We start from the raw sequence: 24162 nt of genomic DNA on the forward strand, positions 1-24162 counted from the left end.
GTGTGCTACTGGTAACAGGAAGGAAGGGAAGGTAAATAGCGTGATCGAGCAATTCCACGTTTGTGATTAGACCTGCGAGATCAAAAAGAAAAAAGAAAAAAGAAAAAAGAGAAAAAATATTTCATGCGTAAGCGAAAAAGAAAAATAAACAAATATACAGTTTGAAAGTCGAACTCGTGAAATTATAACGGCCAATTTTCACAGGCCGTTGCTCTCGCAATGAACGAGACCGCTAGACTTTAATAAGCCATTAATTAACAGCCATGGGTAAGGCAATTTTATCAGCGGCCAACTTTTCGGCTGGCACGCATGAAAAATCGTTCGTTAATAATTTCCGCGAATTTACACGTCCCGTTAGCATGATCAACGCCGTTTCGCTCTTATAACGCGATATCTTGTCATCTTTCTACTAACAATAATTATCTCAGCACGCATATCTATTCCTTTTGTATTATAATTTGTAAATCCGTCTATTCAATTTAAGAAGAAGTTAATTATCAAACGAATTTTATATAAATTCGTAAGTTAATAAATTCGCTCAATGTCCCTTTGAATTTTCTTTAAAAATAGATATACAACAAAATTCATTCCGACATTATTTACATACAATAGACTTTGTTTTTACCACGATGCCGTAATTATAGTCTGTTATTATGCTCCTCGAAAATATTATAAACGTTTCGAATGAAATTGGCAAATGATTAATTAAACGTTAAGTCAATTGCCTAGATTAAGGATGGGAAACGTTCTTGGAGACGTTTACGTTGTTGTGGAAAATAATTCTATCGGACAAAGATCGTTGATCCTGAAAATACCAAGTGAGTAAGTATGTGGTCGCTATCGTACTATCGTTCGAGCTTTTGGAGTCTTTTTTTGAACGATTTTTTTGAGGCGATGTTACGTTACTTTTCTCCGCAACGAATTCCTCTAAAGGAGCCATTACCCGAGCAGTAATAGAGGTATTCAAGCTGGCTTACCTTTGACTCCGAGACTCGAGACTGGTACACCTCCTATACATCGGATAGTTTACACAAGAAGATAGCTACTATTCAAGACTTTTCTTTTCCTTTTCTTTTTTTTCTTTTCGGACTTTTTTTCTTTTTCTTCTTGCATTTTCCCCCTACACAATTTCCCGACACAAATTCCCGATAGACAGCTCCGAGAAATCACGAGAGATCGTCTTATCCATTCTCGAGCGAGGAAAAACTTGCTTGGCAAAGCATATTTCTACATTGAAATCACTATTCAAGAGAAAAATTGTCGCGTAAAACAACCGTAAAATCATACTTTCGAATAAACCGTAAGAAAGAGTCATATGCTCTATCGGCATATGATTAATCTTCAATATCAAGGATTACATTTGTATATATTTATAGTTTATAGAACGTATTTCTATGGACATTCTAAGAGAAAATCATTTGGATAGTTTTAAAGAGTTTAAATGACTATTACAATCGAATCATTTTTAGAAAATATAATAACGAAGTAGTCAACGACCCTCTTTAATAATTGCTCTAGGGCAGCTGACCCTTTATCGTTACTCCCCTCGAAGCAATTCCGATTATTTCATTATCTCAGCTATTTAATTTCCGTTAGTTGATTATTCCAGATGTATTCGCCGGTCAACGATTTGAGGAATATTTATAAAAAATAAATTTTTAGGTAGGAATTCCCAAATTGTCTTGGAATATTCTCCAACTCGATTCGATATATATATATATATATATATATATATATATATATATATATATATACATGTAAATGGTTCTGCTTTTTATAAAGAGTAAGATAAAAGACGAGAGAGCAGAATATAAGAAGGAAAGATTATCATTTTAATCTGCAATTCGAGCCGTCGTGGTTATTTCGCTGTTAGTGTCTGAGTGCTTATTACTTTCTTTATAATGTAATGTCGCCGAACGAAAGAAAAAAGAAAAAGAAGAAAAACGAGAGGAGTAGATTAAAGTCTGATTAAGCACGTCAGTGCACCCCCAGCCACTCCTCGCACGGCCTCGTTGCTACCTCCCTTTTTTCTTATGCACGATTTTTCTTTCGCATTCCATTGCCTTGACAACGAAACTGGAAGCTGTCTCGCCGCTATGTTACAAATAATGGAAACGGCCTAATAATAAACCATGCGATCGACCGTATGATTACAAACATTGATACCAGCATTTCTCGCTCGGAACAATTCAAGCATCGATCGATCCACCATAAAATATTGAAATTGATAAACAATACAAATATTAAAATAATCACGTCGATCTTTCACGTTAAGTAACATAAAATCTTTTCTTGTAAAACATCGTCGACCGATTCGAAAGAAATCTGATCGAAAAAATTCTATCGGAAGAAAATTTGAATATATTATTTAGCCATTTTTACGTACATAGATCAGGAAAAAATTATTACGTATACAATCATATTTATTTCATTTCAATTTTATCACGATCATTAAATAAATAAAACAATAAAAATCAAAAGCTATTAATTCTCTTGGAACACGAATTTCCAATGACGAATTTCGCGGAAACGAAAGATAAGCGTACGTATCTTTTTCGTGGTTTCAGCTTACGAGATAAGATGAATACCTCGAAGACATCAAGGTGATTATAAGTAAGTACTCGTTTCAAAATAGGAATAGCCGTTCAGCCTTAAGCGGATTAATGATTCATGCGGAGCAAAACGGACGCGTGTACAGTTAAATATCCGAGTCTGAGTCAGTTTGTCGACGTCAAAACTATCAGCGGAATCGAATGATCTTTTATCAAGCAATAAATATACGTGTATTTATCAACAATTTGTCTTTATGAATTGCAACAAGAAATGTAATAAACTTAACTATCGTCAGGTTGAAATCGTACCAATAATTTTAAACGACTTTCAAAATTCTAATTAGAAAGGATTATAAGAAAGGAATGTGAGAAGAAAGAAAGGTACGATCAAAGGAATGTCAGAGTATACAACACTTTCTCGATTTCTTTTTCCCATAACAAAAAAGATAGATTTAAAGTTTCTAATTGTTAAAAAGAAAGAAATAAAAGAGAGAGAGAGAAAGAAAGAGAATTAATATACAATTACTTCTTCTCGATGTTACGTCGACGCGTCGTGGACATTCACGTGATAAGTAGGTATCAAGCACAAGTAAGAATCAAAATAAGAATTGCGATAGACGAGAACACATCGTCACTGTAGCCGGACGCGGGTTATTCGAAGTATAAATTGAAAGAAGAAAAGCGGAAGCACGTGGCCTAGAAGAGGACGTACGGTCGACGTCACGCGGCGTACTGCCGATAGGAATACGTCGTCGGTTCGTCGTTTGCGACGACGCCGTTAAGGCGACGCCGAAGCGAACATAACTAGAGAGAAAGAGAGAGAAAGACAGAAAACGACAGACGCTGTTCGAGTATATACCTCCCACGCACGCGTCGTTCTCCATCTTTTTTTCTTCTCTGCATGCAAGGGATGATGCTCTCGGCGAAGAAAGAATCGATTTTGATAGAATCGCTTCGTCTAACTTTTCTATTCTATTTGTCTTCTTCTATATAAGAACGAAAAACTAGTCAAGAATGACGTCAGTGGAGAACCAGTATGTCTAATAGAAACATTCTATATGCGTATATGTTTGAATGTTTTATGACACAGCTTCCACTTTCATTCACACTTTTAACGTCAACACTGGAATCCTAAACGCTTATATAGTACTTGGAGTCTATCCAAAAGGTGTGACTTAGTCGTTTCTCTTTTTCTCTCTCTCTCTCTCTCTCTCTCTCTCTCTCTCTCTCTCTCTCTCTCTCTCTCTCTCTCTCTCTTTCTGTTTTTCTCTTTCTATTTCTCTCTGTAACCTATCCAGTCAATGAACTTTAACGCACCAAGCGTAGAAGATTAAATGACTTCTCGTGTTTTACAGATTCGTTCTTACGATATAATTAATTGAAGTCTATAATGTTTATTGACAGAATAACAAAAAGTTGAAAGGAATAGGCTATTAACGAGTAGCGATTATGGTTGAGATGCTTTATTACCGTTTATCGACTATTTATCACGCGAGGAAGTACGGAATATGCGCACCCTCGTCTATGATTTACTCATTAGCATAAAGCGAATTCAGCGATAAAGAAGAAATGTTTTTGCCCGATTTACAAAAATTCAATGACACCCGATCCCTAAAAGTGCATTATTCATCGTAGACGTTAAAGGAGGATTACTCAAAGTCGAGGAAGGAAGATAAACGTGGTTTGAAAATCTATCGAGATAGATCTTTTGCCTTTACGATTTCTACGTCTATGGATTATCTTCATGTCTTATTCATATAGTTCCAGAAAGAGTAGCAGTGAACTGAAATAAGATTTGCGAAAGATTCTTTCGATGATCCTACGATCTTCGTGACATGCACGTTGACCTCGTGTCGTTCATTATTCATTTAAAAGCAATTTCAAAAAAAAGAGGAAAGAAAAAGAAGAAAAAAGAGCGAATAAGAATCAGTCATTATTTCAATGAAGTAGTAATCACGAGACGAGCTATTGTTCTGAGGTTAATAAAATCCTTTGTTCTAGAAATTGATCTATTAGATGACTGAATAAATGCTGAACGTTACATAAGACGTTGAAAAAGATTAATCGCAAGTCTATGTGAAATATGAAGTTCTCAAAGTATTAGAAGTCCCAAATAATACTTTATAAGTTTTCGATTACGAACTGAAATCAAACTAAAAGAAAATTTCATTACAAATGCGAATCAGTATGTACATACGTAACGAACGAACGTGCCGAGGGTGAATGTTCGTACTAACGATCCCGCATGCCGAGAAACGCGCTTCGACGTAACACATTACCTTGTTCCCCCTGGTAACGGTCCTCGGTAACAAGATTTACAGAATTCTCGCGACGGGACCACTTGAAAAATTCTTTAACTAAAAGTAAAAAAAAAAAAAAAAAAATAAATAAATAAAAAGAAAGAAAAAACGAAGTAAGTACTTTGCTTTTAATTACTTTCATTTTGTAATACGAATTTTACTTCTCCTTTTCTCGCTTTTGCTTTTTGCTTTATGCTTTTTCTTTTTCTTCTAATTTTTTTCTCATTAATCCCCTTCAAAAATTTTCTCACTCGAAAGTTAGAAAAATTAAAGAGTTTATTCGTAGATAGAAACCGCGACGGAACCGTTCCACGAACCTATCGAAAATTTTTTAAGGGGCAAGACCGGTCGTAACCTTTTCTTGACCTTCGTTTGCACGATTATGTTCATCGTCCAGCCCTCCAGGCGAAATGGACTTCCGCGTAAGAAACATATCGTTGTGTTTGCACGTGCACCGAGTATTCAAACTCAATGCTATTTCTCTTCTAGTAGATAGAGTAACGATAAACGATCTCAAACAGTGATTCTCACGATTTCTCTGTTTCATTTAATATCGAGATCAATTCGAGAGAGAACAAGTTTGTCCTTTAAATCAATAAAGCTATATAAAACGATACTGATTAACGAAGGACAACAAAATATGAGGTGTCTTAATCGTAAATGAAATTTCATCAAAAGCGAATCCTATTTGAAATCACTGTGAAAGTTTTAACTTTACAATTTTTATCTAATATCAAATAATATTAAAAACTATTCGTACAATCGTTGTTTTCTTACATGATATAAAAATAAATAATGCGATATATCACGGTAAAATTTCACCGAATGATAGTATCAACGTAATATTGTTTTAGCTACGATAGCTTTTAAGAATGAAATAAATTAAAATGGCAGAATGTTGATCGTTATCAATGTATTACAAAGAATTACATAAAAGATCGAACGTGTAGATAAAAAGTAAATTGTTTCGAAGGATCTCGAAGAAAAAGTTATTACGAAATTCGAAAGAATCGATCGATAGTTCAACCAAGCGTAAAAGGATCAGTCGTTGTGAAAACAGTTTTCAACATTTTGTAAGATACTGCGCATCGTGTTCGCGTAGTTTTCACCGAAAGCAGGACACAGAAGAAGGAGAAGGAAGGATAAGGAGAAAGAGGAGAAAGAGGAGAAAGAGGAGGACTTTGTAGGAAGAAGGAGGAAAAACGGACTTTGTAGAAGAAACTTAAAGAGAAAAGGAAGAACGTAAGAAGACAAGCAATGCTTGGCACGACGCGTTTCTTGGAGCAATGTTCGTTCCGCGCTGTCTGCTCCCCTTAATTGAGCGTGCACCTTTGAGCTACCACCATCAGCTTCTTCTCTCCTCTTTCCCTCTTCGTTCCTAATCCCTTTTTCTCCCTCATCCTTTCTATCATTTCCCGTGACATCACAGAGAGACAAAATTCTCACCATAATTAAAGAGCTTATTTCCATTTAAAATCCACATTTTACACGAATAGAGATTATTCAATTTTAGTGCAATTTTCTATGGTACGATATTTAATCGTTTTCCAGAAAAGAAAAATATATGGTTAATATATTACTTTTTAACGCGTATACGTTACGACGCTTTTCGTTAAGTAATCATATGTTAAATAAATAAAGTAATTAAATAATTATATAATCGTAAGCGTGATGTTTTAAGTGTAATTAATCATAAGGTAAACCGTGATTTTCTTACGATTTTGGAAACGAACTCTTCCTGAATTAAACCTGCTCTTTCGAATTCCATCTTTACTCTATTCTCTTTTAGCTTTAGGTTTAGAATAGTCTGTGTTTCAATTTATAGAAGATTGTAGGCGGCTTGTGTGTATGTGTGTATATATATTTGTACGTAGGCGGATGCATAAAGAACACAATAGCTTGAGAAACAGGAAGGTCGCACCCAAGAAAATCGTAGTTCGTGAATAAGAAATATTTAGCACAAATTTAAATTCTTTTATAAACATATTGAAAAGTGAAATTATATTAAAGATGTAAGATACCGCAAACAATCTTTGTTAAATATTAACTTGTGAACTCTTTATGGAATTCACGCAATTTACAATTATTCATAATTAGAGAGACTATGTTTAGAAATTTATTTATCGTTCATCTTACTAACCACGTATAAAAGTAATTTATCGCGATGATGCGTCGAATATGTACTTGAAAATGTTCGAGTAAAGGAATATACTCGATAATATACTTCGAATATAGTTTCATTTTCACGTACGTATGCATTTATTTATATACCCACACCCATCGCATTCGAGCATAGAAAGAACAAGGCGAAAATTTTGCAAATCCGCTTGAAGTAGATCATCGTACTAATGTATTCTAACCGCGATTTTATTTTCACTTTACCGTTATAAAAAAAAAAAAAGAAAAAGAATAGAAAACAAAAAAAGAGAGAAGAAAAAAAAAGATTTATCACCGCTCGTAACGAGGTCAAATCCTTGCGACGAATTTCGTTGACGACGTGATCTCGCTTAAAATCGTGGCGAAAAGTGGGATCGAGAATCGAGAATGAACTTTCGATCGATGAACATCGCGCCACTAGAAAGAGAAGCATCGTGCTTGAACCTTCTTCAATATCGACAAAGGAGAAAGACAGTGAGATAAAGAGAAAGAGAGAAGATCGGTAGGATTTCACTGACCTAAAAAAACACCAACACGCTTGTAATATCTATCGGTTGATTAAATGTATAAGATAGATTACATACATATATTTTGTCTCTAGAGAGAAAAAATGACAAAATATTATGATCTTCGTGAAAAAGAAAAAAAAAAAGAAAAAGAAAGGAAAATAGTATAGGTCTTGTACCTTCCCAAAGTGTCCTTCGAGAAATCCTCAATGACGGTAACGGCCGATGACGTCACGACGACCATGGTTGAAAAAACAATATCCCATATCTCGAGAATGTAGAAATGTTCGTGAATGAAATTTCACCGGATACAATCCCTTTCAAAGGGCTTTATCAAGGAAGCAATTCATCAACAAAATACACTAATTAAAACACCGTAACGCTCTAACAAGGATACATTAATAAAGGCAATGACTTAGAAGCATCGTACACAGAGAAAGATGTGCCTCTGGCATTTTTTAATATTCATCGATTTCTCAACGACCCTAGGTCAGTAACAAGCAATCAGCACTCGGCTTCGTTCTTTCCAATAATCACGAATCATTTGCTTGCGAGATGACCTTAGTACTTTAGTGTATTATCGAACGTTTTTCCGATACGACACAGAAAATAGAATGAAATTCTTTTTTTAAATTCTCTCTCACACACACGTTTCACGAATCTTATGCAAGAAAGTTTATAACGATTGAAAAAAGTTCTACGAAGAATTCCAAAAATTCGAACTAATCTCTCGTGAAATTTCAACAACACTCTCTTTGAGCACTATTTTCGTAATAATCACGTTCGTTCTTAGGCATTGTCCATCTTCGTGTTCTTCTTATCGAAAAAGAAAAAACAGAAAAAAAAACGAAAAAAGAAAAAAGAAAGAAAGAAAAAGAAACAAACAGAAAAGAATAGAACTCGTGAGATAATCAATACGTTTTACGGATTAACACTGGTCTTCGCTTTATTTATCTTCTCTTTTTGTTTTCCTATTTTCTTATTTCGAAGTTTCAACGGAGTACCGGCAACTCTTCTTTTCGTGTCGAGGAGAAGAGGCAGAAGGTCCGACTGAAGAAGCTACGAGTGCTCGCTCGTGTTCGACCAAGGCACATTCACCTTGGCTTTGCCACGCACCTGCGTGTACGTGCACGACCGACTGAGAATGTATACGTTCTCCCAACGGAGAGTGGGACCGCACGTAATTCGTTCGAGAAAGAGATAGAAAGAGAGAAAAGGTGCTCGAGAACGCGTACGACTCCTGTCCACGAGAACGTCCTGTGACTTACTATCACCACCACTCAACAGCGCCACGACGAATGCTTTTACCCTCGCGCACATATAAACACATACATACGTACATCATACATACATAAACACGAACGAATGCGAGTTTCTCCGACGTGTTCTCAAGGTAACCTTGATCTTGAATCTCCAATAACGACTCGATGAATCTCTCCTTTTGTCCTTCTCTATACAATCACGTAGAAAGATATACGTATGTATTTATCTATGTATCTGATAAAAATTTAAGTATAGATCAAATGATATTAATGAAATAATTATTAATCGATTTATGATCGTAATTAATATCATCGGTTAAATATAATGGCTAAAAAATTAGTTCTTCTTTTTTCTTTTCTTTTTTCGTTGTTGTTATTTGTATCCTTATTCCTCGAATCATCCTATTAACTAATCAAGAACTTCTCAAGCTAACGCGGTACTTAACACGAGTGGAAAGAGTAATCAAAAGGTCGTTAATCTCGGTAATGAGAGCGCGCTCGTTGACGGGGCTTTAAATGCAATTACAATATGTTCTATATAGTCACAGTCTAAATACGATGAGGCTCACCGTTTATTCATTGTCTATCGTCCCGCCGAGTGATAATTTAGAACATTTGCGAGGGAAATAAGTTGCGTCGTAATGAGAGAAGAGAGAAGGAAAAAGAAAAAGAAAACAAGTTAAGATTTAACGGTGGTGACTTGATACGTATATAGATAATTTCTCTTTTCTTTTTTAAATAGACAAAGGCGAATCTTTTAATCGTTCATGCTTCTGAACAACTGTAGCCGATTAAGTAACGATCGAAAGTTACTCCTTATTAATACGATATTTACTAATTAATTGAATTATCTTAAAGAGATTATCAGAGTGTTAATTTAACGAGTTGAATAAAAGCTCGATAGACAGAGTACATTTGTACGTGTCAATGATAGTAGAACTACTCTCGATCTTCGTGCAACGATAACATCTCGATTAAGGTGTGTATTCGTACCAGGCACACACGCTAGTCGCCTCAGTCCATTGATCGTTCAAACGTTCGTTCCTTGCTCTTTTTCTAATGACAACATCTAAGGCTTCCTACTATATTTCTTATAGATACAGGTATAAACATAGATATATCTACTGCATAAGATATAGACGTTTCTTGCTAACAAGAATCGAAAGAACGAAACGACTAATTGAAACTTCGATCGATTACTCGTTTTGATGAAAGACATTTTTTGGGAAATGCACCTTTCCAATTCGGAATAATCGAAATTGTAAACATCTGTCTAATTAACGATCTCTAGATCCATCATGACGATTTTTCAAACTGTGATGGAAGCTAACGGTATTGCATCGGATAGAAGGAGAGTAAAAAAAAAAAAAAAGTACATTTTCAAAGCCGACGTGCTTTTGAATTCGAGCTTATCCAAGCTCTCTACAAGCTCTCTTCTTGTATCTCGAAAAAAAAGAGAGAAAGAAAAAGAAAATTCGTATAGACTCCGTCATTAATTAGCACACAGTGAATGTTCATACAGAGTAGATCTAAAAAAAAGTACTAACAAGAGCGGCACGAGGACATCTTTCTCTTTCTTTCTCGTCTATCCAAGTTTGTCGATTATGTGTATTCGTTGTATGTATCTGCGTGCCACATGCCAACGACGTGAGAGACCTAGAACGTATTAACCGGCCGTATTAACATAAAATCCTAATTAAACGAGTCTGATCCAGCTTTAGTCGAAATTATTCGAATATTTCCAACAATTTCGCAACTGACTCCAAATCAGTTCTGGTGTACCGTACTATAGTATCGTACTTGATGTTATGCTAGAACGATTTTATGCTAACGCGAGTCCAACGTTCCACGAAATATTGAACGTGTCTTCCGATTTAAGCGACGAACTTCCGTCACGACAACCTGAGCTCGTTTCGTCGTACATACTATACTTGAGACAATAAATTCAAACGGACGATTATCGAATCGATCCTTTTTTCTTCTCTCTCTCTCTCTCTCTCTCTCTCTCTCTCTCTCTCTCTCTCTCTCTCTCTCTCTCTCTTTCTTCCAGTATAATATGCAATTAATTTCAATTTACTGCTCTATTAATCGAATGATAAAAATGATTAAGGGCTAAAAAGACAAATCGCGGTCGTCGACCACTCAGAACATATGTTCGATGCAACGTCAGTAAACGTATAAGAAAAAATAACGGTACGAACGGTGTCCAAACTGGTTTCCAAAGTATATCTTCTCATGGTACTTAAACTCAACTTTTTAATTACAAATAAAACACTTTGCTTGTCCAATTAGTCACGGTCATCTTTCGTACGATCGAAATCAATGGAAAGGATCTCTGTTATAATAGATAAGAAGTTTGATTTGATATTCCTTTTAAGTTATTAACATACTACTCATTGTTTTAAAATCTTTCTAATGTCAACTTTAGAATCGTTCAGTTTCTCTTTCACGATGCGTGCGACGTACGACGAACATAATGTGCGTTTAGGCCGCGTGCTGCGCACGTGTGTGAAACCAGTTTCACGTGAAATCCCTTAAGGCTTAAACGAACGAACGATGCGTTATTTCCCATGAAGGAAACATCGAATTTTCACACTAATGTAAAACGTCGGCTTTGCGATCTTTCTAAAAAAGTGCAACGCCAACGTGATTAACACGTGCACGTGGTTCTTTACCTTCTTTTTTTTCCCTATTCTTTCTTGACTACATCGATCTATCGACATAGATACATTTTTTATTATAATGGTATATATATATATATAATATTCCGTTATTAAGTAACAAATTTTTATTATATTTTCAATAAAAACTCGAATCAGATCTCGATAAAAATGAATCTAATTTATAAAATTATTGTATACTCGTTCAATACCTTCTCCATGATTTTTATATTAAATAATTATTTTATATAAATTATTATATATATATATATAAAAAACATCGAAATATGGAATATCGAACCGGTCACTGTCATATAGCCACAATTGTCATATAACCTCTATTATTATACAATAAATCAATCTAAATGACTTACCCTTAAATGTAATCATTTAAAAATTAGCTTAATACTTGGTTATAATAAACTAGATTCTTTTGTTATAACGTGAATCGTTCAAATCTACGATAAAAGTTGTACAGACTTCAAAAGTGAGGTTAAATTAGAAAAGTTATACGAATACTCAAGCGTACAAATATTTATGAAGGATAATGATGTTAGAGAAATAGTTAAATACGAAAGAAAAGCTTTTTTCAAACTCACAGAGTCTCTAACAAAGGACTTTAAACGATTACAGTTTCGAAGACGATATTGTTCAAATACGAGACGTACGTAGCTACGTAGGTAAGTACGTCGAATACTTTCGTTTTACAGGAATCTTGACTGAAAGATTTCGTGCACTACGAGAAGAGTCTGTAATTTTGCTCGATCAAGCGAGAGGTCGAGTTGTAATTGGGTGCAATTCGTGGTAAAAATAAACATCGCGAGTTGACAGCCGCTCTCGTATAGCAGGGTGGTACGAACGTGCGTAGGAGATGATCGTTCGTCAGCCTCGGTAGAGAGACATCGCGAACTAGAAGAGTTCGGAACGAACGATTCGCGTATTTCCCGCCAATCGATCACTTCCATGCGAATACGTATGACTCGCTTGGCTTCGGAATTATGTAACTATTGTTGCACAACTCGTAAATAAAGGCTACTTACCGCTGATCGAGGCGAAAAACGTCAGAATCGCGCGCACACACAAACACACGCGTTACACCTCGGACGTCTTACGGCAGACTGCCGTTCAGTGGCGCTGCTCTCAGTTACGCCATATTGGATCGATCCAAACGGAATAGGTAACGCGGGATTTTCGAAAGGTATTTAAAGGTGACGGAACGTTCGAATTCGATAAAATTCAAAAAACATCTTGATCATTTCATTCGATCGATTGTTTAATTCATGTAAGATCGAAACAGAAACCTCAACATAGCATGTACTTACGTATAGCAAGTTTTTTGCATGAGACGGTTCATTTTCGCATAATATTTTGTAATTATAATTAATTTTTTCATCATGAACGCATGCAATATAAATAGTTACACCGAAAATTTTTTTTAAATAATTAGAACACACTAGGACGCTATAATTTTATGTAAAAATAAAAAAGAAACGAGATCCTTAAGCACGGGAATATTTCGAGTATCTTCGATATTGCGAGTGTTCCTTTTTCTTTTTTTTTTTTTTTTCTTTTCTTTTTCCTGTTTTTATGTTTTTATTTTTTTGATCACTATTATATTAGCATCTTATACGGTGAACGATTCTTAAAATATACATTTTTTTTTTTTACGTACGATCATTTTATTACCCATCATCATTTATTAGGATTATCTCGTGACGATAATCAATTAGTTCTTGAATAAGTTTGAGAGTTAAATTATTTTACTTTAAACGCTTATCCTAGAACACTTTACGAAAATTGATTACACTCTGTGTGCCTATTCCAATCCATCTTCTTATTTTATATGGAAGTTTGGTTTTCGAGCACGTTTACTTTCCTTCTGTCTCGTCATTCTTTACACGTAATTCTCCTAAGGTAATTGATAAAAACGGCTTATGCGATTCTTAACAATGTTATAGATCCGCGCATTATTAGATTTTCACTTACAACAGAATCTATTTAATTAGTTTCTATACGGTACTACGAGTACCGACAATTCCACTTTTATGATAGTTATAAAATCTTGTAAAGAAAGCCTAAGTTACTCCTCCATAAATATTACCGATGTGACACATAGTCTTTCAAGATATCGTGCGACTTTAAATATTCTACGAGAAATACATTTATATCAAATGGTGTATTCGCTTACTCGAAGCATTATCCATAAATTAATAAAATTCATGAAGACCGACAAAGCGTTACCAGCACTTTACCGGTATAGATAATTATGTGCTATTATCATCTCCTTGAAAGCTTAAAATGTATGTGCATTGCGGCAGATACCACAACCCAAAGCGAATTCTTCGCCAGTCGGTGGATGTTTTACGTGTAATGGACATTCATCTCCTTCAAGCTGCTTAGCTTTAGGTCCTTCGACAAATATTCATCATTTTTAATATAAAACAAATTTCAAAAAAGAGAAGATATATATAATTTACAAACAAATTTGGAATTCAAATACCTGCAGGACATGAAGGCAGCTCGCTCTTTGGAATGGTGGTGACACGTTGAAAGTCGTCGTGGCAGGGGTTACAGAAGTGGGTAGTTCCAAAGCAAAAGAAGACTGCCACCGAGCAACAATATCGACATTTATACTCTAGAAAGTCTGCCCCGTGCTTCGGACACATCTGAGCCCTTGCCACGTCGCTGCACCCTCCGCAAACTAACTCTGTAGGATCGAATGATTCCCCGCCTAGCTGAGCATCGCATCTTGCTTCACCACCATAATAGGCCTTCTGACATTTGTAACAAACGTAATATGCGTATCTTTCCATGGCATATGCTGCTGGATCCTGATAACGTCCACCTGGTGCAAACGCTGCTTCTACCCTGAAATTACGTATATATAGTATCGTGATAATCGTTGAGGAAAGTATATTGGCTTATAGTGAGAAAAAAGGAAACAATGCATACTTGTGTAATCCTTCGTACTCTAATCGCATTAAAGCTTTTCTCTTAACATCCTCGTAAAGTTCTTTGATGCTTGCCAACTGTTCAGCTAACATTGGATGTATCATCGGTACCTTGCATATAGGACAAAGTGAGAATCCGAATGTTATCCTTGGTCCAACCCATCTTTTTATTAATACGCTTCGGCAGCAATGTAAGTGGAATACGTGACCACACTGTAACTGTATCGCTGGTGCACAAGATAGAGCTTCGGTAAAACAAATCATACACATATCATCGGCATCTTGTTTGAGATCACTATCTGCCGAACATCTGTGCAAACATGGTAAGCAAGTTTTCTCATTTTTAACTCCACCGCAAATATGACCACAAGGATGAACCTTGTTACATGCGTTTTTCGCATGCTCTTGACAATCGTGATCGGCACAAATATTTCCTATTGCTAATAAACCTGTGTTTCCGGTGGTGCCGCAGAATCGACACATGCCGGAAGTAACTCCAACAGGCTTCCTAGGTGAACCATCTCGAAATTCTACTAATGCTTTCAATGTTCTACTATCCGCTAATGCTAGTATCCAAAAGAGTTTTGTTCTTCCGCAGCCCTCGTGTAAATCCACACGAATAGCTTCCTCTTCTTCCTTACAGACCTGTCTAATATGCATCCTTGTCCTTCGATGAAGGTGCAAAACTCGATCGCATTCAGCGCACAAATTTCCACATTCGTTACATTGAATAATAGCTGTCGTCTCGCCGTCATCGTGATTACTACACGTTGGCTAATAAGTTTGAAAAAACATTTTAATACGTATGATTAAACGTATATGTTTGATATTTCGAGATGTATGTGTAATCCTTATGTGACACCAATTACGGTTCTCAATTTTCATTTGAAATCGGAGCAAAACGAGTAGAAAAAAAAATAGAAAAAAGAACAGTGATACTTATCTGTATGTATGCGAAATAAGTGATAAAATTTTGAATAGACTAACTCTGGGAGGTTGCGGTTGTCCTTCAGAAGCACTCCATTGTCCAGATGATAATCGTTCCACATGATCCGAATCTAAAACACATAAGGAAGAAAGAGCCAACCATAAAGTTGGAGTTCGAAGACATTCTGTGGGTTCTCGACTTTTTTCACTCAGTCTTGTTAAATTTAAAATATTTTCAGCAATTGCTGCCTTGGTTATAGATGCCCATGCTTCTGATATCTTTCCCTATCAAAGGAATTAAGTAATATACTTATATATTTTTACCAATTTCGACGAATTATTTAATCAATACTTACAGATGCCATATCCTTCAAAAGTTGTATTATGACTTCTGCTAATTTTCGAGCCATGCATCCTCTTAACCACCACCTTTCGCCAACGAAACTTTTTGGATGTATACTAGTTGCTAGTGAAGCTATCTGTAATGCTTTCCCATTATTTTCTTTTCCTTTTATTTTAACTTGCACGGTTAATGCTTTGGCGATGCAGCTTAAAAAGACGTCAAGTATTCCAAGCGCATTATCGTCAAAATCTACCGACTGTGTAAAACCATTGTTGGCAACGGCTACTATGCTGAAATCCGACGGTGGTAATCGTTCGATACCAACGACAGTAGCTAATGTCTCTGGCTTAATTACAGGCAAAATTCTTCGTAAAAGAGATGTCACCTAAGAGAAGAAAACAATGCAGTAGTATCTCAATTACGTATAGATTAAAAAATAAATTATAAGTAACGAAGCGTACTTGACGTTGCACCCTCGCAGATCCAGTATGTAATAAACTAAGCAAATCTTTCAGGAGACCATATTGATATGACAAATAATATTGTCCTACTGAACTACCACTTAAAGCAAGAACCATCGAAAGCATTTCGAAACAATAAGTATCCGCTGTTTTTGGTAAATCACTGTTGTCACTTATTAAACTATTAGCAGGCGTTGGAGAACACAACAACGTTTCCCACTCCTCTCTTAAACGAATCGTTTCCTTTTGAATAGCTTGGACTATGTGAGTGCACACTTGCTTTTGTAAATGTGTTAATTTGCTTCTACTGAACAAAATTCCAACCATATGTTCCTTTAAATCATTGCTGACTTCTACATCTTCATTCGCACCTTCTGTTTGTTCAGGTTGTTGCGGTTGTTCACCTTGTATAAGTTTACCAAATACCTGAGATGTTATCAGCCGGAAAACTTTCAATGTTTCTGTTTCACAATTCTTCTGTTGAATCATTTGCGTACTTAATTGCTTCCCAATTTTTAAGGATTCCCCTTTGACTTCTCCCAAAACTCGAATTTGACGAACGCGAAGGGAATTGTCTGGTCCCTTTAATTCCAACCCGATAACAACGTGCCGCGGATCTGATAAAATTTAATTATTATGTTATACGACTCGTTATGTATATATATATAAATAATCGTTGTTAAAACTTACCAGTGATCGAACAATTTATCCATCCAACGGATCTACTTTCAATCTCCACAGTTCTTAATTTTATCATTTCATCGGCATTAGTTCCCGATTGAAATACGACATTGGATACTTTGTGCTAAAATGATTCAAATGCAACAATAAAATTCGTTCCAATTGAATTTTTAACAATCATGATAATTTAACAAAACTCACTGTCAAATCACGGCAATTGTCAATATGAATATATATTATTCTTGGAAAAGAATGAGCCGCGCATACGATAGTTATAGTTTTAGTCTTATGTCGATCTTCGTCGCCAGATTCCCAGAAAGTTTCGGTTGAGCTATCAGTCAAACTACCTATCATAGCTTGTCTACTGGATGCTTTAATTTTAATACCAGTTGTTAAATCTTTTAAAACTTCTACGCATCCAGTAATCTGTTGAGAAGACATCGATTGGTGACTTTCGTGCATACTCATAATAACATCCTCTTCTTCTTCCGATCGTGACAAAATTTTACTAATATTACTAAAGACGTGACTTCTATGAAGAAACATATGATCAGCTGGTGTAAATCTAATAGCCCAACATCTAATAGCAGCGTGTTGTAATGGAGATCCTATAAATTTTTTAATTTAATACAAGCACATACAAAAGAATATTAAAAAACCTATCGAATATTAAAAACATACCTGGCGGTGGTAAAAGCATTAAATCGGCAATGGTTTGCAATAATGTATGAAATGCTGTTGGCAAAGGATTAACTGCTTCACCTGCTATTACTAAATCACCCAAAGGATGTTCACGTGTACCTGCCATATCCTTGAACCAGGAATAACGATCGATAGATATATTCATTTATTAAAATGATGTCAATTAATAATATATATGTATATGTACGTACATGATCATCTTTCTTTTCCACTTTATTATCTTCTTCAGTTTGTTCCGAAGTATCGGGCGATATTACCGGTGTGAGCGAAGAAACGAACCACCAAAGTAAATCATGTAAACAAATTGGCTGCGTTACGCTTCTCAAGAGCCAATTTAAAGCTTGCATTGCATAAACTCTACACGCAGCTCGTCGTAAAGCTTGTTTCATCGCTATCTGTAAATGTTGTAAATTGTGTTGCTGAAGAACAAATAACATAACGGGTCTCATGAGAATTTCTATCCGATCGTTATTTGTTATTTCTGCTTGGCTTGTAGAAACTATCGCGGATTGGTCCATCGATGGAACTAATTTTTGAAGAGCAGCTGATGGATAACATAACAGCGATGAACCAGCATCTGTAATATACGAATTAGGTCTATTAAACATTTTCCCTAAATAATAAAGTCATTAATTTCAATTACGCATTAAACGTATTACCATTGTTCATTTCACTGCTGCTATTATTTCTTTTTCGCATCATTACGACTCTTCCATCGCTACTATTTCTAGCCCAGGGTGCACCCGTGGACATCGACACTGATCTATGGAACGTACCACGATTTTTACCAGCTTCGTTATCGCTTTCGCTCACAGGACACTCGGATAATGGCTGAAAGAATAGATTTAAAGTTTAAAGAATTTCCAAGTGGCAAAAGAAATGTTTGACTTACTCTGCCGTTCGTAGTATTAAACATTCCAATGGTTCCTTCATAAGGATTTTGCTGACCATTTTGTCGTCTTAAAGTTTCTTCGTAATATCTCTCATCGTGAGTTTGCGAATTGTGAACTCCCAACGATTGCAAACATTGAAACGGACCCGTTGGTGGAAATGGACCGGCTGCTTCCGGAGGACTATAATTTTCTGCTACAGAGGATAAAGTTTGAGATGGTCGTCTCTGTTGTTTTGGAATGCTTAAACCGGATGCACTCGCCAAGTCCAAAAGGAACATGGCGTTATTTTTCATGATAATGTGTGTATCAAATCCACTGGGACTAGTAATTGGCGATAAAGGTTTGCTGTCATTATTTTTACTTTTGGATAATCCCGTAATGAAGCTCTTTGCTAATTTATTTTTCCGCACTGTCAAGTATTTCTCCCGGCATGTGTCACAGATTAAATACCACGAATATCCACCTACACCACCATCCCCACAATTCCCCGCCCATCCAACACAATAATTACCATCACTTTTGTATCCCTTTCCCCCTGCACTCCAACCACAACCAGGGTGCATCATTTTCATATGATACGTCACTGGATGTGGAAACATCAATCCACAAAGTTCACAGCTAGTTTCACATTCTATACCAGTACCGAGACTCTCTGACACATTAGACTTTCCAATTGGCTTCCATTCCTTTTTCTTCCTGCTACCTTTCTTCTCTTTTTCTTTCACTTTATCCTCTCTCGGACGTTTCTCTGGTGCTGGACGCTTAGCTAGTTTCATCGTCTGTATTTGAGATATTGGACTTGGTAAAACAGATTGTTGCTCGACTGCCTGTAAGCAATTAGTACTAAGTTCTTCCCAGAGAAATACTAAACTCTTCAAGGCCGGTGGAAGGACAGCAACTGTATGAAATTCTGGAAGCGAATCGAGTTTACCACTTGACTGTATTTCTTCCTTTATCGTTACTTCTTGTTTCTTTCTACTTCGATTTGCATTTGCATTTGCAGCCGAACGAGTTAAAGTTTCTAAGGTGCTAGCTTGAATATGCAAGTAATTTCCAGCGTTTGTTACTTCTACGGAATGTCTTTGCCTAGCCTTTTGTTCTTGCTTCTCCTTGTCATTAGATTGTACCAATGGTTGTCTGGTAACAACGACGGCTCCTTGTTTCGGTAATGTCGGATGAAATTTAAGAAAACTTGCACACGCCATTGCGTCGTGGACTATACCTTCGTGCCATAAAAACGCTGCGAAGACTGCTCTTAAACATTCAGCTACGGAAGGACTGATGGCTTCCTTCACTTTATCTTTACTAAGATTTAACGCTCGCGACGGATTTGGTAACTGATGTGCATTGGCGGGTGACATCGCTCGTTTAACTCTGATCTTGACTACCTTGGTATGATCTCTTTTGTTTAATTTAGGCGAATGACGTTCTTCTTTCGTTCCTGATGAACCTATACTAAAGTGTCCCTTCATAGCAGTGGTTGCGCTCTCTGGACTCGTTTGCGTTTGTGCTTGGGATACTTTTCGTGGACTGTCTTGAGAATTCTGAGGATATAAAAAATACATCGTATGTCTGTTCGTTTATCTCGTTTGTCGCGATAAAAATTAAAAAAAGCAAAAAAATGATCTTACCACGGCATCTTTTCTTGGAGTATCAGGTGGTGTCGCTATACTGCCTTCCGATCTCATATGCAAAGAGCTGCAACTTGGACTCGGCGACAGATCTCGAGTATTTGCTGTGGTACTGATTCCACTAGGAGATTGAGAAGGATCTTGGGTTAGACTGCTAACTAAAGCACTTGTATCGCTTTGAGTCGATCCTCTTCGTTGCGATGTGATACTGTCAATCATGCCACCTGAGACTTTATAAAAAATAACTCTTAATCCGATACGTTTAGCGATGATCGTGATGATCGTATTTTACAATAATCATAATATTTGTAATAATTATTCTTATTTTTCTACGTACTATGCGATATCATTATCTCACCTTACTTTCAAGAAACCGTGGACAGTGACAGAGTAATATTGTTACGAACATTGCCATTCGTATTATTGTATAAACTCATAAAGAAATTCGTGCATATATTGTTTCGTGCTTTCACCTTACGAACAAAATGATTTAAACCACTCTGGTAGTTTCAATACCCGCAAAAAAATGTACGATCGAAATGGAATGATTTCAATGGTAATAGAATGAAAGCAACATCCAAGGTTCTTCGTCAACAACACTCATGTTATATTTTCGTGTAGAGTTATCGAGTATCAATGTGTGTTAGTATTCTTACCTAATGGAGAGAGGCCAACGCTTCGGGGGGAGCCGCAGAGCACTGGACTGCTACTGATACTGTCCCCCCCTGCTATCAAACACTTCCCACCTGGTAAGTTTTCATTAGTTGAAGAATGTAATGTGATGTGTTACGTATACAAATATTTATATCAAAGAATTTGCGAATTTTATTTGTAATTACCGATAAGGTGATAATGAAATTAACAGAAAACCAAAGAAGACCGAGAAAGTCTGCTACAAAGAAATCATTCACAACAGGTATAAGCACTACTCTCATGCTCTGATATACAAAGAAAGAGAAGAAGCGTTCGAAAGATTGACGTATAAGCAGTATATATACATCGCTATCATCTGATCTTAATTATTATATACAAAATATTAAGAAATAACAGTTTAGCAAGCAACTCTAGCTATAGAAAAACGATCAATACCTGATACAGGGGCACTAGCAGCAGTTATATGTAGATGATTACCGAAACCAACTTGTTGTTGACCGGATTCAGCTAAGACAAACATTAAATTTTGGATACATCTACTAATCCAAATTGATATACTTTTTAAGGACTATAGAAAATTGCATTTTCGATTCTAACGTGCTCCAATGAGACTATCTTTGGTGTAATACAAGTTTTCCCCCATATGCATTACATTAAAGTAAACGAAAATACCCGTATAATACTATACAGATCTTACAAATCTGAGAACCGAATCTCTCAGCACCAGAAAGGATTCCTTTTTCAGAGCAGTTACAGTGGCATAGATCAAAATGAAACATAGGTGAAAATATACAAGATCGGTCAAAAAGATTAAAAGATTAAACACAGATTTATACGACAGAGATACGGCAGTAGGTAATCCTTTGAGCTAGTAACGAATATTTAATACGTACCGGGTATCGGAACCGGACTAGAGGACGGGCTCTGAAATCGTGGTGACCCACCTTGGGGATTCTTTGGTGACGAGCTTCTTGACATCCTCCGTGGTGTTTCTGGTGGTGTAGCTCCGTTACCATTCGCACGACTCTCGCCCATGGCTTTTACCAGTTCCTTCACGGATACGCCAACGAATTCCGAGAAATCTCTGTATAAAATATAACCTTTAGTATTTGTTCAACTAACTTTTTCAATCGGTTACTTTACGAAGTAGACGAGAAAAATGTCTTTCAAAGGTACTCAACATTGTTGTCTTACCTGCCCGGAGAACTTCTTTTCTCGGCGTGACTCTTGTCGTCTCCTCTCAACCATTTTTGTAAAACGCTGAACTTTCCACCTCCTTCCCTCTCCCGTTCCTTAACGACCCTTTCTTTCGAGTGAGCTTTTGAAAACTTTGGAGAGACGTCGGTCTTGTCCGGCGTGAATCTTTCGCTGCCTGAAATAAAAATCAATCGCAGAATACATTAATAAAACTTATTACGGTCCCTCTCTTATTACCGGAGACGTATACCTGGTGAATCATGCTGATTGTATGATCCAAAAACAAAGGGATTCGTGTTGCTATTTTCCCCAGACTCTCCCGTACCTGGAGTAAAGTTTTGCGTAGTAAAGTTGAATCCCTCATGACTCACAGAAGGTACCGAGAAATCAAAGCCTTTGTTCTTGTGATCCTTCAACTGTACAGATTGATCAGGTAATGCTGCCTTTTTTTCCACTGGATCGGCTTCTGGCTCTTGCTCGAACTTCATGTACTCCACTCCGTGTTTGTTAATCGCCAGGGACCAAACCTCGCTCTCGATACATCGACTTTTATCGAAGCAATATTTCGTCGCCGATTCGTCGTCTATACGAGCCCACGCACCTTCGTTATTCGTGAACTGTGAAATGTTCAACGACGCTAGGATTCATCGTATCGCTTGAAATTTCTTTTTTTCACAAACAATCGTAATGCTTACATATTCTAAAATGGTTACTGTATTTCCAAGAGCTAACATTCCTACTGGCGCAGCCTTTAGACTCGGTTTGCTTCGGATATTGTGTCCCGAGGCTCCGCATTTCACAACGACCATGTTTTTACCACCCGCCAAACGAACTGACTGCCTCTTGCTGAAACGGGGACACACGTTGAAGAACGTGTTAAATCGAGTTATCGAAAGAAAAATATAAAAGTTCTACGTACTCCTCGCCAGGATCTACTCTTTTCCGAAGAATGGTCTCCTTTATGACTTGATCTAAAATCGATTTTGGTTCCTCTACTGGAAGTAATAAGGTTTTTCCTAGATGTTGATTGTACTGCAGACACCAAGCTCCTAACTGAGTAGTACTGCAATACTCTTTTATGGTCTCTGCGCTCAATCGCAGCCATACACCGTCGTCGTTGTGTATCTAATCAAACAGAAATCGTAATCGAAGTGAAATGTGTTCGACGATAATAACAGCTACGAAGACCGGTTAAAAAGATTTACCTCGTCGACAAACGATATGGTACCGTTGATAGGAATGGAACCTATTTGCTCGCTCTGTAACGAAGGATGAGCTCTGATTCTCAAGCCAGCACTATTTTTAGAAACAAACTTTCTAACTCTGCTCGGTTGTTGCTGGTGTTTCTTTACGATATTTTGAGCCGGTGGCTGCATACCTTGAGGAGGTTCCTTCACTTCAACCTTGTAATTCTAAAGCAAACGAATCGAAAAATAATAACGAACGAACGATCTTAGATAGTTTAGAACGGAGACAAAAAGTATTTACATCTTCCATATTATAACCATCCACGGTAATCATAAACGAATACCAGCCGACTGAAGAAGGTGTCCAAGTGGCACTGTAACTACCATCACCGTTTGGTCTGACGAGCATACTCTCGCTGGATCTTTTAAACGTCGGTGACATAAATCTTAACTCTTCGAAGGAGTAATTTTCATAGGCCTTCATCATTGTAATCGAATAGAAACACATTTTATTGCTGATCGTTGGCTCGTATGGCACGTCCAAGTTCGGTTGTGGATGACCACCGAAGGTCAATGGATCAGGTTGAGAAACTCGACGAATTTTTCTTCCTTGATCCGTACCAGTTATATCCATTTTGTCTATTGGAATTGCTTTCACTTCGATCTAAGGAAAAGAAATATACACACACACACATATATATATATATAAACAAAAGGAAAGTAAGATTACTGGTATGGCAAATTCCATTGCGTCATTCTAGATAAGAAACAGGATCTCGCTAGACAGTAGTCGGTTCTTCATGAATTATTGAAAATTGCTTTTCACCTTCAAACCGGGCACGTGCACAATCTCGCCGTATTGGTCCCTGGTGAGTATGGTTACGATAGCGGGCCATCCGCATCTCATTTCCTCTCTCGAATAAAGAGCCTCACACTGGGATGGATCTACAAAGCTGTCCGGTTGAAGCCATCTCGCCAGTCTACCACCACTCGTGCCGGCCGAACAAGAAACGAAGTCTCTCAAGAAGAGTCGTTCGTTGGAATGACAACTGGAAGGAAAAATCAACACGACGATGTCACTTTGCGTTTACCGATAAT

At 36.8% G+C, this 24162-nt stretch overlaps 2 protein-coding genes across 13 annotated transcripts in view; both read right to left on the reverse strand.

Annotated features, from left to right (window-relative positions):
* The window catches only part of LOC127072757 (WD repeat-containing protein 47), a 46965-nt gene extending 34386 nt beyond the window's left edge, over positions 1-12579 (reverse strand). The window contains exon 1 of one of the 6 annotated variants that reach the window (XM_051013441.1): positions 12478-12579. Coding sequence is in view for 4 of the 6 variants with exons in the window: in XM_051013435.1 (XP_050869392.1) it covers positions 7695-7759 (65 nt within the window). In the remaining 2 variants the exon portion in view is untranslated. Of the gene's footprint in view, positions 1-977; positions 1150-3078; positions 3287-7694; positions 8391-8433; positions 8779-12477 lie in introns of those variants that run through there. The other 5 variants (XM_051013442.1, XM_051013435.1, XM_051013436.1 and 2 more) reach the window with 5 other exon arrangements.
* Positions 12580-12692: 113 nt separating this feature from the next.
* The window catches only part of LOC127072756 (E3 ubiquitin-protein ligase MYCBP2), a 163663-nt gene continuing 152193 nt past the window's right edge, over positions 12693-24162 (reverse strand). The window contains exons 31-53 of one of the 7 annotated variants that reach the window (XM_051013430.1): positions 23891-24113; positions 23366-23728; positions 23083-23289; positions 22797-23002; positions 22573-22723; positions 22203-22494; positions 21875-22052; positions 21574-21764; positions 21116-21187; positions 20683-20772; positions 20027-20256; positions 18395-19939; positions 18162-18333; positions 17694-18079; positions 17482-17611; positions 17002-17408; positions 16810-16924; positions 16120-16736; positions 15672-16043; positions 15376-15600; positions 14390-15162; positions 13938-14305; positions 12693-13846 (exon numbers count right to left, since the gene is read on the reverse strand). In XM_051013430.1, the coding sequence (XP_050869387.1) occupies positions 13731-13846; positions 13938-14305; positions 14390-15162; positions 15376-15600; positions 15672-16043; positions 16120-16736; positions 16810-16924; positions 17002-17408; positions 17482-17611; positions 17694-18079; positions 18162-18333; positions 18395-19939; positions 20027-20256; positions 20683-20772; positions 21116-21187; positions 21574-21764; positions 21875-22052; positions 22203-22494; positions 22573-22723; positions 22797-23002; positions 23083-23289; positions 23366-23728; positions 23891-24113 (7429 nt within the window). In that variant the 3' untranslated portion in view covers positions 12693-13730. Of the gene's footprint in view, positions 13847-13937; positions 14306-14389; positions 15163-15375; positions 15601-15671; positions 16044-16119; positions 16737-16809; positions 16925-17001; positions 17409-17481; positions 17612-17693; positions 18080-18161; positions 18334-18394; positions 19940-20026; positions 20257-20682; positions 20773-21115; positions 21188-21573; positions 21765-21874; positions 22053-22127; positions 22495-22572; positions 22724-22796; positions 23003-23082; positions 23290-23365; positions 23729-23890; positions 24114-24162 lie in introns of all 7 variants that reach the window. The other 6 variants (XM_051013428.1, XM_051013427.1, XM_051013431.1 and 3 more) reach the window with 6 other exon arrangements.

This window comes from Vespula vulgaris, chromosome 2 (assembly GCF_905475345.1).
Source record: "Vespula vulgaris chromosome 2, iyVesVulg1.1, whole genome shotgun sequence".
Classification (NCBI taxonomy): domain Eukaryota; kingdom Metazoa; phylum Arthropoda; class Insecta; order Hymenoptera; family Vespidae; genus Vespula; species Vespula vulgaris.